Source organism: Capsicum annuum, chromosome 2 (genome assembly GCF_002878395.1).
Source record: "Capsicum annuum cultivar UCD-10X-F1 chromosome 2, UCD10Xv1.1, whole genome shotgun sequence".
Lineage (NCBI taxonomy): Eukaryota > Viridiplantae > Streptophyta > Magnoliopsida > Solanales > Solanaceae > Capsicum > Capsicum annuum.
The window spans coordinates 141,464,864-141,480,396 of NC_061112.1; the positions used below are offsets into that span (position 1 = coordinate 141,464,864).

General features: G+C 28.4%; 1 protein-coding gene across 1 annotated transcript; it reads left to right on the forward strand.

Annotated features, from left to right (window-relative positions):
- The first annotated feature begins 7,762 nt into the window (after positions 1-7,762).
- LOC107860043 (cytokinin hydroxylase) lies at positions 7,763-11,076 on the forward strand. Its single transcript, XM_016705238.2, has 5 exons — positions 7,763-8,458; positions 8,551-8,777; positions 8,875-9,116; positions 9,345-9,726; positions 10,415-11,076. The coding sequence occupies exons 1-5, from the start codon at positions 8,179-8,181 to the stop codon at positions 10,835-10,837; spliced, it is 1,554 nt and encodes a 517-aa protein (XP_016560724.1). The 5' UTR covers positions 7,763-8,178; the 3' UTR covers positions 10,838-11,076.
- The last annotated feature ends 4,457 nt before the right edge of the window (positions 11,077-15,533 follow it).

Sequence of the window (15,533 nt, forward strand, 5' to 3'; positions counted from 1 at the left end):
AATAGGAGTCAAATCTTAGACGCCTATTAAAGTCAAAGGACATTTCTCTTTCCACCAAAAGCTTATTAAAGTTTTTATTATGTACGCCCTCTGTTTCATAATAAATAAATTGTTAAATTTTGATACATATATTTAAAAAAAATATATTAAAGACATAAATTTAACATAACTTTTTATTTTTACCCCAAAAAAGAAAAAGTTGACTTTGTTAAATTTTTCAAAAGTTAATTGATTATCAAATCACAAGGGCAAATTTGAAAAAAAAAATTTAATGATTCACTTATTTTGAAACACCAATAAATATCCCAATAATTCACTTATTCCGAAACGCAGGGAGTATTATGTTAGGTGTGTGAATAAAATCATATTAATATATTTTTTTAAAAAAAAATTACTTTGAAAGGTATATACTAGCATGTGTAGATTTATTTTTACTGTGTGCCATCTTCTGAAAAAAATCATACTATGTGATTACCCCGTTGGTGAAATTTGGTAGTCAAAATACTTAAACTACGTGGGTGGATGCGAAAAAATTATCCAATGAAATTTAATTTGTTTAGTTTGAACTAATTATTGATCGGTGTATTTGTTAAATCAATTAATTTCAGCCATCGAAATTCGGACTATTATCTAGCCTATATTGATCATGAGAAATTTTGTCAAAATATTCTCAAAAAAACATCCTATTTTATTTAATATATTATAAATAGTTATAATAAAGAAAAATAATAATTTTAGAACATATTAAAACTTATTAAAAAAAAGTAATAAAGACATTAAAATTTGGTAAGGGTTCAATAGATTGAATAATGATATACAATTTAGTTAAATAACTTTTGAACGAATCAATAATCTTCTCATCTATTAATTCACTCAATTTTAATCCGTCTAAATTCAACTCTGACTCATTATAGATGTGGGAGACGAACAATGAACTAACTATTCACTAGCTAGGTAGATACTTGTACCTGCCTTATTAGATACTACTCTAGTTGTTATTATCACAAAAAAAGTAGGCATTACAGGTTTAATTTGGCAAGTAAAAAGATGTGCCAAATTCTTTCAAATTCAATGTAGGAGAAGAATTCCAGCCAAAATTATGGGATGGGTCAAGTCTTTAGAGCACTTACCTTAAATAATGAATATTGCACTTAGCTTAAATAATGATTATTTACTCAATCAATATAGCAATTAAGAAATAAAATAAAATATAATTAGAGAAAGCACTAAAGGACCAGAGAAAGGGATACTGAGAAGTGAGAACCTTCCAAAATTCACTTTAGAGGACGAGGTATTTATATGGGAAATCATGGCCCACGAATTTAAATAATACATTTTTTAAAATTTAAGCACTCAAAGTAGGTTTAGATATTTGTTTTACCAATTAAAGAGTTATTAGTAAAATCAATCCTTGGAAATATAACGTGCTAATCCATTCATGTTTGGACCGGTTATTGAACTTTTCTTTTTCTACACAACTTATTTAAAGCCATCAAAAATTTAACTTATATTGTAGCTCAAATCGATCCATGAGAATCGTGTCAAAATATTTTTTTAAAAAGATTGTTTTTTTTATTTGACATATTATATATAGACATAATAAAGTTTTTAAAAAATAATTTTATTAGTTACTGAACATTTATAAAAATAATAATAATAATTAAAACTTAGTAGGAATTGGACGAGTTGAGTTATGACATTCATTTCAGTCTATTTTAGTTAAAATAACTCTCAGACAACTTAATAATCCACTCATTTGTTAACTCATTTCATTTTGATCGACCTAAATTCAGTCCAATTCGTCTGTTAGACACCTTTAGCTTCGATAATAAAGTTGCCTTTTTCTTGTCAAATGTTGATGTATAAAATATATTATGAGCATTCAACATCTTCTTAATAAATAAATTAGAAAAACACAACTCAAAAGAGGTGTATCCAACAAATGACATCACCATTCACTCACTTCACTTTTTGAACCATTTTGTGCGCATGGAGTTTTTTAGGCCGTATATATCTTCCCATCTTTCTGCCCTTTTTCATTTTCTTCATCAGTATATTTATAATTAATATAGAAAATAAATTTTGTGGTTTTTAAACATCAAAAATCAAAAAAGAAAAAGAGAGGGGGAAAAATATGAATATATGCAGCACTTGGAAGCATAAAAGGACTTGATAAATTTATAGAAATATATCGGCCAATATTAGTAAAAGAAATAAGAAGGTAAACACACTAATAAATCATCAACATATAATTTGGGAATATATCGCATGCACATTTTTCTGTTAACTGTATTCATTTCTCAATTTAAAATTCTCAAGTGTTCTGTTTTAATCTTTTGTACTTTAAAAATTCCAATAATCACCTCCGGTTACTGGTTGTCCTGTTCTTGTTTTCTTTTTCCTGGAAGGTTGTTCTTGACATTATAATTCCGAAAAGGGTAATTGTATTATCTATTTGCTTGTGCTAAATACTCGTAAATTTGAAGTAGCATACAAATAATATTTTTTTACGGGGGTTTAATATGAGATATATAACATGTCAAAATTTGATATTTATAATTAGGGGTGGACATAAATACCGAAAAATCAAAATATCAAATCGAGCCGAATTATTTTGGTTTTTTGGTTTCAATTTTTTGGTTTTTCAGTTCTTTTTTTTTTTTTTTTTATAAATTTGATATTTCGGTTCGATTTTTTATTTAGATCGAAATTTTTAATATACTTTTTAAATTATTATTATATATATAATATATATATATTTATTATTTAATATTTATAATATATAAGCCCATAAGCTATTAGGCTTTAGCTACAAACCCACTACAACACAAAACCCCAAAATCCAAATACATTCAGCAATCGAAATTGAAAGTTACTTTTTTCTTTGATTTTTGCAACCGAAAGTTAATAAATAGTTCTCCATCTGATTTTTGCATTGGAAGTGATTATTCTTATTTATACCTAGAAGACTTTACAAGTTTATATTGATTTTTCTTTAACGTAAGAAAGTTAAACTAGTCCGATTTACAAATAGGACAAAATTCAGAAATAACATACTTATCTCCTTAATTATGAATTTCATAGCAACAGTTTCATAATTACATAATATAGCAAGTTGTATTTTGTATTGTTGTAAACTGTTGCTACAAAAATACAAATACATATGATTTTTACTGCCCTTATAATCGATATGTATTTTGTATTTTTGCAAATTGTTACTACAAAAATACAAATACATATGCTACAAAATGTAATTTGATAAAAGTGTTGTTATTTTTTGTAATTTAATACTATGTATGTTACTTTATGTATTTTTTCCTTACAAATATAATTTAGACCATTAAATAGGTCCAAAATCGAAAAATCGAAATTATTAAATCGAAAAATCAAATCGAAATATAAATAAATCGAACCGAACCGAACTAATTTAATTCGATTTTTGATACACCTAATTCCATAACCAAAAATTAAAAAAATTGAACCCGAACTAAAATACCAAATGCCCATCCCTATTTATATAAATATAGTAGTGGATACCAACATTCCGTGCATGCATCAAAATAATAAATAAATTACCACATGTTTTTTGCGGAGTGTTTATCTCATATAGTTGATGAATGTATATTTCAATTTATCAGTTATCTATGATAGAGATATACATTGCTCAGTACATACACTGGATTCGAGTTAACTTTCGTGTTATACTGAATAATTTTTTATTTTTTAATTATGGAATCAGTTTGGAACACGTAAAAAATTACTACCTTTCTTTTCTCTAAAAAAAATGAGTTCATTAATATCACGTTGGTAAATGCGCACGGATCAATCATCAAAATGATTATAAGAACAAAGCAACTTGTACATTACGTTGATTTTCCTTCTTAACTTTTGTAATCAACATACTGATAAAGTTAACATATTATATTTCAAAATTAACTTAGCATTTCCCAAGAATTTATTATAATTTCATTATCATGTCTCCATTTCTATTTAGAATGTTTTCGGGAACGATTTAAATTATAGTTGATATAAAAAGAATTTTTGCATTATCTATTAAATTTATTAATTGATTATACTAAGTTGTCATCATTTTTTTTTTCAGATAATCGTATCACTCTTAATATGAACAGTTAAATTATAGTTGAATTTTACCTGATTTTCTAAAAAGCCTTGTCAACATATATACGTAGAACCTACACTAATTCAGCAAGATCTCTTTTTATACATAAAATAATAACATATTCAATATAATTATATGGGTAAATTTTGAAAGAGGATTTCAAATGATGCCAAGGCTTACTTTGATCGGTAAAACATAAACTCAAGAATAAAATGATAAGAAAATAATAATTGATTATACTAAAAAGGAAACTAGACAACACTCAATCTATTAATTTTCTATTTTAATCTTCATATCTATCTATCTATCTAAAATCATATTCTCGATAAACTACTAATACTTCTTATCTTATTTGATCATCTTCCCCAATATTTTATCCATATACTTCTACCTCTCCATATATCCACTGTGCCCACTATAACACCTCCTTTCTTTGCCTACTAAACTAAATAAACAAAAAACTTTTTTGCTTTCCCTTTTGGGAAGGCTCACATAAACTGACAAGGTTCTATTTATTTTTAATTTTCAGAGAATCTCATTAATTAATTAATTAAATTAGTTAATTAAGTACTAGTTGTCTTGCATGTTTACTGAATTTTGTGTTCCCGAGCCAGAATAAGGTTTTCATTTGACCCTTCGCTAAACACAAGAGACCACGTTCTACAATTGGAGCAGTCGCTCTAACCATCACTTTTAGTTCGAGAAACAAATCTAAATTATTATTTAAAAATAACTTTAAATTGTTATTTATTAGGTTGAGAAATACACCTAAAAATTACTTAGACTAAATAAAATTAATGAATTTTATATTATGATAGCACTCTATACATAACTATAAAGGGAGAGAGTACTCCTTGTCCTTATCTTTACTTGGTGCAAGTTATATTATACATGCAAACTCCATTTATTTTTAGAAGAATGTTTAATTTTCTTTTTCAATCAATTTATAGTTATCCTAAAAATAGTACTTTTAATGCTCCAAAGTTTATCAAGCTCCAAGATATTGTGATATCGTGAGTCTTGACCACGACACATAATAAAAAAATAGAAGGAAAAAAATTACTCATCTTCTATGTTTGCCCTAAATTAATGACCATAATATTTGTCATTTACATACATAATTATCTCTTGATTATTTTTATTCTTCGCTAAATATATATCATGATTAATTAATATAATTTGGTGTGAGCAGGGACTGAGAAAAACTTCACCCGCTATTGTAAATTTTATAATTATATAAAAGTTATATTAAGAGAATAAGTATATGCAGATGGAAATCCATAGCCAACGGGATCCCTGTCAATTCATTTTCACTTTTTTCTAAAAGTAAAATCCTTTTTCATTTTTAATTCTAAAACACATAGTTTTTTTTAAAAAAAAAAAAAATCCTTTCCGTTTTTAGGTTCTAAAAATGCACATCTTTTATTTTTAGTGAAAAGATTTTCTGTTTTTACTTCTATTTTTGTTTTAAATTAAAATCCCTTTCTCTTTTTAGGTTCTAAAAATGCACATTTTTAAATTTTTAGTAAAAACCTTTTTTGTTTTGCTTTTGGTTCTAAAATGTAAAACCTCACGTTTCTTCCTTATGGTCAAAAACTTGCATTGGTTCTTCATCCTACTTCTAGTGATCAATCACTGGCTCAATTTTCTTGCATACTATTTTATTTATAGAAAATTCATAACTTTAAAATTCTAAATTAACCTTTCGACGAGAGGAATGAATTTTAGTAATTATTACTTCTCCACTTTTATTCTTTGCTATATATAGTTGTACTTATCATGATTAAATAATATGATTTCGTGTGAAGCACTGGATTTGAATAATTAATAATGGGTAACTTACATAAATCAGAGAATATTTAGGTTATAATACTTTATTCCGATAATTTATTAAATTACATCATATCTCAAATTTTTAAATTTATGATACATATTTTTAGCCTTGATACTTATACATTGTGATATATTTGTAATTTAGAGGTTAGTAAGTAACTAATTTTTAATTATTATAGAAAGTAAAATTAGGAACAAATCATGAAAATGCTACATTTGGTTCCAGATGTATCACAATGATAAATTTCGTAAAATTACTCACTAACCATTGAAAATTCAATCCCACTCCAAAATAAATAATTTACATTTGTCAAACATATGTTAAATGTATAAAACATTTATAAATAAATAAAAAATATGAATCAACACTACCACAAAGTATATGTCACTATCACATTGTTCAATTTCTCCTCTTTTTTCTTAGTGGGTACTGACTTAAAAGTTGAAAAAGGATTCCAAAATTAAAAAAAGAAAAGTTGATAAAAAGATAAAAAAAGACAATGAAATTGGTGAAGAAGTTGCAGTAAAGGAGATGAAAGTGGTATCATTTGATGGTAATTTGGGAGAGATTTTAGGGGATGAAATGTTTGAAAAAAAAATTGTTCAAAGAAAAATTGATTGCATGCATTAATTGTAGAGTAAAAGTAGAGTGAGGGTTTTATTCATATCTATCAAGTAAATATAAAATTCAAAATTTTAAGTAATTGTTTAAAGGCATAATACATAAATATGCATGAACCTAAACTTGACATCAAATTTTAACATTGACCTTAAACTTTGATAGTGCACAAATAGGAACTTAATCCATGCGTGTAACTCACTTGCGCCTACGTGAATATGTAATCCAATCATATGGTGCCACGTCATTAAAAGGGCTGACATGAAGGGATTTTTGTCTTTCAATTAAAACGACGTCGTTTTGCTTCTATGAGTTAAAACGACGTTGTTTTGCTATTATTATGATTATTATTATTATTATTATTTTTTATTATTATTATTATTATTATACTACTTTTAAATATTACACTGCTATTGCTTCTATCAATATAGTATTACTACGACTAATAATAATAATAATAATAATTATTATTATTATTATTATTATTAATAATAATAATAAAAATATTTTAATAAAATTTTCATCTTAATAAAGTTTTATTAATAATGTTAATTTAATATACTACTATTACTGTCCTTAATAACATTTTTTTAATAACGTTAATTTAATAATTTTTTAATAACGTTAATTAATACGTTAGTTTAATAACGTTAATTTAATAATGTTAATTTAATAACATTTTATTAATAATATTTTAATAACGTTAATTTAATAATATTTTAATAACATTAATTTAATAACGTTTTATTCAAACTACAATTTTTTTTATGAATAGTATAGATTCATCTTTGAGTTGAAAATAATGACAAAATAATAGTGAAAAGGAATTTAAATATATAAAAAGGAATTAGTAAGAGCATAATAGTCATTTTACCTTCTTTTTTTTAATGTTGGAACGCTCAAATTTTTAGCCCGACGGGCCAAGTTTTGCGTGTATAATACACGTTTTGCCACATAGGATCAGAGGTCATATTTGTTCAAGTTTTGAATAGTTAAAAGTCTTATTTGTGCACTATCAACGTTTAAGGTCAATGTTATAATTTGGTGACAAGTTTAGGGTCATATTTATGTATTATACCTTGTTTAAAAGGTAAAGGATTTTAGGTAATAAAGTCTCTTAGGTTTGTGATTTTGTGTAATTTATACATTATTAGGTATCCATTATTAATTACTTGACCATTTTATTCCTAGCTCAATATATTTGTACTTTCCATGAATATAATAATATGATTTGGTGTAAATATGGAGCCTGGAGAAATATTTGACTGAATATGAATAAGTTTTTTACATTTAGAGAGTCATTGATCTTAAACTTAATCAGCATATATCTACAATGGACTGATTAAGGGAAAAAATTGAGAGCTAGTTACCAAAAAAAAGTTGTCCCATATTAAATTAAATTTGTTTCCATAATAGCCAGAATTTCTTTCCAAAATAGCCACAGTAGGAAGCAATGATTTGCCCATCTCTTTTTCATCTATAAATAGCCCTCAGAATGTACCAAAGATATCAAGCCCACAAATCTCTGTGAGTTGTATATTCTTTTTCCTCTCCTTTGGAGCAAGCTAAAGAGTGATACATACATACAAAAACAACCCCCCCACCCATGATGGCTATGTTTGTAATGATACTTGTGATATGCATCATTTTGATGTTACTGAAAATTGCCTACGAAACTATCTCATGTTACTATCTGACTCCCAGACGTATCATGAAAATCATGGCAAAACAAGGTGTGCATGGTCCTAAACCTCGGTTTCTTGTTGGAAACATGTTGGATATGGCTTCACTTGTTTCCAAATCAACCTCAAAGGACATGGATTCCATCCAACATGACATCGTTTCTCGCCTTTTGCCCCATTACGTCGCTTGGTCCAAGATATACGGTAAGTAATTTAAGTGACATTCTTGAATGGTATCTTTCTGTATTTCGTAACAGCTGAAATTGCATGGTTGTAACGGATTAATCAATTAACAGGGAAGCGGTTCATTTACTGGAACGGGACAGAGCCAAGAATGTGCTTATCAGAAACAGAGTTAATCAAAGAGCTTTTCTCCAAATACAGCACGGTTTCTGGGAAGTCATGGCAGCAACAACAAGGTTCCAAACATTTCATAGGCCGCGGCCTTCTGATGGCCAACGGCGACGACTGGTACCATCAACGCCACATTGTTGCTCCCGCTTTCATTGGAGACAAGTTGAAGGTACCACATAATTTTCCTTTTTTACACTGTGGGTACATAAAAAGCTAAAAGCTCATCGATCAGATAGAGTAATTAATAATTTGTATTATATGGGCAGAGTTATGCAGGGTACATGGTGGAATGCACTAATGGGATGCTCCAATCACTTGGAAATGCGGTTAAATCAGGCCAGATGGAGTTCGAGATCGGAGAGTACATGACTCGGCTGACTGCGGAAATAATTTCGAGAACAGAGTTTGACAGTAGCTATGAGAAGGGAAAACAGATATTCCATTTACTAACCCTCCTACAGCATAGGTGCGCGCAAGCTAGTCGACACTTGTGCTTTCCTGGTAGCAGGTAAATTTATTTAGTGCTCAACTCACCACCTTTATACTACTAAAATAAAATAGATCTTCTCCATTAAGAATAACTTTTAGATTTCTTTACTTGATTGAAAATCTCCTCCATTAAGAATACTTAATAACTTCAGTTCAACCCAGACATTATTAAAATTTTGAACCCATATTTTCAAACGTAAAATTCGATTAACTGATTTTTTGTTATTATTATTATTTTTTTTTGCAGGTTTTTCCCGAGTAAATATAACAGAGACATAAAAGCATTAAAAATGGAAGTGGAGAGGCTACTAATGGAAATAATACAAAGTCGAAAAGATCGTGTAGAAATTGGGAGAAGCAGTTCATATGGGAATGATTTGTTAGGAATGTTACTAAATGAGATGCAAAAGAAAAGATCAAGCAATGGATTCAGCATAAATTTGCAGCTGATTATGGATGAATGCAAGACTTTTTTCTTTGCAGGACATGAGACTACTGCCCTTTTGTTAACATGGACTGTTATGTTGTTAGCTAGCAATCCCTCATGGCAGGATAAAGTTCGTGAAGAGATCAACCAAGTTTGCAAAGGAGATTCACCTACTGTTGAACACCTTCCAAAGCTCACTTTGGTAAGTGATCACTAGTAATTTTAATTTTATTATGGTGATTTTAGTCATTATAAAAGCTACTCTTAGAAGTGTTCAAACGAAGTTGCCTATAAAAAATTTAAATATCTTTGGAGATCAGATCGTCTTATATGATTTTCAAAAGGGTGCAAAGATTTCTCATTTTGTAAGTTTTTGGTTGGACTCGTACGAGTAGTGTGAAATTAAGATCCACATCTGTCAACTCTCACTTCTTGATATAACTTTTTAAATGTAAGTTAGGTCGAAGGTTCATCTTCTTTATAAAATACTAGTAATTTTCTATATTAAATTTCAAGAATTTCACATTTTGACTTTTTTTTTGGTCACTCTTGGGTGCCCCATATGTCAACGAAGAACTTGTCTTGTCAATAAATTCCACTCTTTAGATCCTACTGACAACTTTGCTGGCATTGGAGCAATAGCTTGGCAAATTTGTAAAGCACGAAATGCCAGTGAAACATTTAACTATACTATATTATTTTACATTCATCATTTTCTTGTAAAGTCCACTCACAGAAAATCAGAAAGATTTAAATACTCTTTTAAGTTCCATTTGACTCCTCGTGCTTCGTTGGTTACTTATGTCTACTAGCATGCACATTTTATCTTATAATATACAATACACTGACAGTATAAATAATATATATATATATATATTTTTTTTTGGCAGTTAAGCATGATAATCAACGAGTCATTACGACTATATCCACCAGCTACTGTACTTCCAAGAATGGCATTTGAAGATTTCAAGTTAGGTGACCTTAATATTCCTAAAGGTTTATCAATATGGATTCCAGTACTTGCCATACATCACAGTGAAGAAATATGGGGAAAAGATGCTAATGAATTTAGGCCTGATCGTTTTGCCTCTAAGCCATTTACTGCTGGTCGGAATTTTCTGCCATTTGCCTCCGGTCCCCGGAATTGTGTTGGCCAATCATTTGCCCTAATGGAAGCTAAGATCATATTAGCCATGTTGATATCAAAATTTAGATTCACCATTTCGGAGAATTATCGACATGCACCTGTTATTGTCCTCACTATTAAGCCTAAATATGGGGTTCAAGTCAAGTTGACACCTTTGAGTTCTTGAGAAATTAAATTTTGGCCTTTAGAGGATTAGTTTCCTCTCTTTTCCAAAATATTTTTTACTTTATGCTTAAGAAGAGATTTTGAGGAGGATGGGATCTTGGAGAATAGTGTTAATGATATGAGTAGCTTTTTATTTTGTAATATTGGAATGAGATGGTTTAAATGAAATGAAGAGTCAGTATCACTGACTCTGACTTATATATATATATATATATATAATTGATCTCAATTTATCTGGAACTGAAGCATAACTGTACTTTTGTTTCGTCTGTTTTTTTTTTTGGGTAACTTTAGTAGGCTACTTGTTATGTAAAGAGATGGAGTGATCATGTTGTGTTTGTACTATTTTTTAACAAAAGATAAGTGAATAAAAAGAGGGATAGAGAGATATTGTGAGTTGTGACTATAGCTTTTGAGGTTTGATTAATTATCAATTCATTGAGTGGGCTCAGGAAAAGATATATGGTTTTGGAGATTAATGATTAGAATAAGAAGTCAGACAAAGGAAGATATGATTTAAGTTGATGAGAGCCTTTTTCTGGATAAGCACCCAGAAATATATTTAATTAAGTGATCACAACACAAAAATAGTTGATTATTGTTTAAAAGGTTTTCTTCTTTCCTTTGATGCCCCCCCACCCACCCACACACACACACACACACAACATTTTTAAGATTGATAATATTAAGTACTTAAATTATTTCTTTTTCGCCAACTCAAAACTGGTTCGACTTAGTGCTCACTTTTGAAGTTGAAAACTAAAGACCAACGTCTTGGATTTATTTTTGACAAGAACGAAGGCTTTGTAACACTCATCATCCATAAAATTTGCTCTTTAAGGACTCAGTTTTATTTCCCACCCTCCTCCCCCCTCCCCCAAAATAGATTGATTTTTAGATTCTATCTTTAAGAATAATCAATCAATCAAAATATATATATATATATAAAAAGGAGAAACAACACAAGGATGATGTGACATTTCTATGACCACAATTTCTATTTATCTTTTTTTTGAATTTTTTTAACCATTTCTTGCATTGATTAATTTGTTTAATAAATAAAAATATTATTATATTCAATTATATCTCATGAGTTACAAAAAATCTCCCTCCATTTGCCTTCTCTATTTATGTAACATGTTCCTTCAATTTTCTTCTATCAAATTCTTATGATTTGAACAATCTATATATAGGCAATGGTCTACTCAGAAGACAACATTGTACTTTGTAGTCATGGTTGAACGCAAAAGAAGAAAATTAAAGTTAGTAAGTTTTCAATATATGTGGTTTTGAGCATTGGACACTTTATTTTTTATGATTTAGAATTAATTGAATTTTACAGAATATTTCACATTAAAGTTAATAAGTTTTCTATATATGTGATTTTGAACATTGGACATTTTACTTTGTATGATTTAGAATTGATTGAATTTTACTGAATATTTCACATTTATAACCATTTGCTAATCATGCACTCAAATTCAATGAAGTTCATATTTTCATTTTCTTATTTTGTATCTATAGTTAAATTTATTTTGTGATATTTATTCATGTGTTCATGGATATTCTTTAATAGTAAAATTTATCTTTATGTCATCTTCAGCATGTTCAAAAGGGTTTGTTTCAAGGGCAAATGATATGGTGATATTGAAATTAAAGAGTTTTGGAAGAAGAAGATCAAAGAATGACACACAGAAAATGGAGTTTGTTAACTAGCCTCGCTGCTATTCTTTGCGAAATCGTCAGTACTATTGTCATCGCCAATTTCATCTTCGTCCAAAATGATCCATCCAAGTAAAAATACTAGATGTGTGATTCTCTGGTTTAAGGTTGTGATGTTTGTTGCACCTTTTTCGCAAGATTGTATGCAAATAATTTTAGTGAATATGACAATTCTGAATCTAAACAAATAGTGAAATATTGTTTAGAAAAGCAAGAAGTATTCTTTCGGCAGAAGAGAAGACAGAAAAGTTATTGTTCTTTGGAAAGAAAAATCAATTTAACAAGCTGAACAATTTTTATGTTTATAGTGTAACCTTTTTTTCTCTTTCTTTACGTCTCAAAATTTTATTGCACTTTTGTTCTACGAGAGTGGATTCGACCAAATCTAAAATACATTAGATGTATATAGATTTGTCATTTTCAAAGATAATGTTTAGAGATTTGAAAAATAACTACACGATCTGTGAGATGAAACTTTTTTCTCTTTAACAAAATAGTGGTGAAATATAGCACAATTCACATATAAAAATAATAAGGTGACAAAAGAATTTCCACAGAAAAGTGTGTACATAATTGCTCTATGATTTACTTTTTAAACAAATTCAGTGAAAGGAGATATTTACAATTTGAATAAAAAATAAATGCAGCTAGCAGGTGTAAAGTTTTGTTGTTTAAAAGCAAGGGAGGTGATATAAATGTTCGTGATTACTTGCATAGTCTAAGACCTCAAGAACATGGTGCATTACCACGAAGAGGTGGATTCAGAATTTTTATTTGATAGATTCAGTTTTAGTTTTTTTTACCATGGCTACAAAGTTTTGTTGGGTTCGAAATCAAGAGGGCGTCATGCTGAAGCTTAAAGTTTGCAAACCATGAGATGATAAATCAGACAACAAAGAACACAATACTTAAAAGCATTAAATTATTATATGTTTTGGTCAATCGGCCTACATATTATAAAACCTAATATTGAAAAACATTAAACCTATTAGAAGAAATCTCCCCCTGAACAAAAACTCTTTAATGACTATATTATGGAGTCTCTTGTGTTATTATATGAGAAGAGGGGACTTCTATTTATAGATGTCCAAAACCTTTCCTCCAAGAAAGAGGTTTGTCAAATAAGGAAAAGTTTTATATTTTTCTTTCAGGAAAAGTAAAAATATTCATGGTTACTTTTATTTTCCTTACAAGAAAAAGTAAAACTTAATTTTTGTAAGAAAATCAGAGCAAAAATCCTAACAAATCTCCCCCTTTTGGCTTGATTTTCTTCACGTTATCCGTCTTCTTCACATCTTTGATCTTTTTACTTCATATAGTCTTCATCATTACTGCTTGGCGTGCTTAAAAATGGAGCTTTTGGATTAAAAATATATGAGTCCTTTCGGGTTACAAATATATGAGCCCATTATAGGGTTAAAAGTGAGCTTTATTTTTAAATATGTAACAGCGAGATTGTTGAAAATATGACTGAAATATCATCTCTACATGTAGTTCGACAAAAATGTCATTATTCGCCAAACTGGTTGCAGTTGATTTGAAACCGCTTTAAACCTGTTTAATCTCGTCTCACCACACCATTGGACTTTTGAACCATGGGCTCTGATACCACTTGTTGGGTTCGAAATCGGGAGGGCATCATGCGGAAGCTTAAAGTTTGCAAACCATGAGATGATAAATCAGACGACAAAGAACACAATACTTAAAAGCATTAAATTATTATATGTTTTGGTCAATCGGCCTACATATTATAAAACCTAATATTGAAAAACATTAAACCTATGAGGAGAAATCTTCCCTGAATAAAGACTCTTTAATGACTACATTGTGGAGTCTCTTGTATTATTGTATGAGAAGAGGGAACTTCTATTATTAATGTCCAAAACCTTTCCTCCAAGAAAGAGGTTTGCCAAATAAGGAAAAGTTTTATATTTTTCTTTCAGGAAAAATAAAAGTATCCATGGTTATTTTTATTTTCCTTACAAGAAAAAGTAAAACTTAATTTTTGTAAGAAAATTAGGGCAAAAATCCTAACAAGTTCAATATTGTCTTCTGAGTAAACCATTGCCTATGTGTAGATTGTTCAAGTGATAAGAATTTGATAGAAGAAAGTTGAAGGGACATGTTACTTAAATAAAGAATGTAAAGGGATGGAGGTTTTTTTTGTAACTCGTGAGATATAATTGAATATAATAAATATAATAATCTTTTTATTTATTAGACAAATTGATCAATGCAAAAAATAGTGAAAAGTATTCAAAAAAGGGAGAAAAAAAGACAAATAGGAATGGTGGTCATAGAGAGATGTCACATCATCCTTGTGTTGTTTCTCCTTTATAGATATATATTGATATATTGATTATGGAGGAAATTAAGAGGTTTTTAGATTTTTAATATTTAATTTAATATAAGATAAATTAATAGGATGGAGTATGAAAAAATGCAAAAAATGAAGAAAAATGTAAAATAAAAATAGACTAAAAAAAATTAAATAAAAACGAATAAGATGAAAGGACTTACGTAAATTTTCTAATTAATAACAGATGAGAGGACTTATCTAACACAAGAATATCTTTGATTATGTATAACGTTTACTTATCACTACAATAACTATAAATATTTTTATTTACATAATTAATGCATTATGTATGAAACAACAAATAAATAAGATTAGATAGATCATCAAAAGTTTAGTATTATAAAAAAAATTATATAAATTCAACAAGTTCTTACACATCGTGCAAAGCGCGATCCTATTCACTAGTACATATATATAAAGGAGAAACATGGGGCTGCTGATATGGCATGCCTAGGAATCAAAGAATGTTATTTATTTTTATGTGTTTTTTCTTGAGCTTTTTTCTTAATTTTTTCTTATTTATAAATTTATAAAATACTATTAATTAATGCACTAAAGTATTTTAAATCATTGCCTTATTAATCATGTCCAAATAAAATATTCATTAAAAATTATA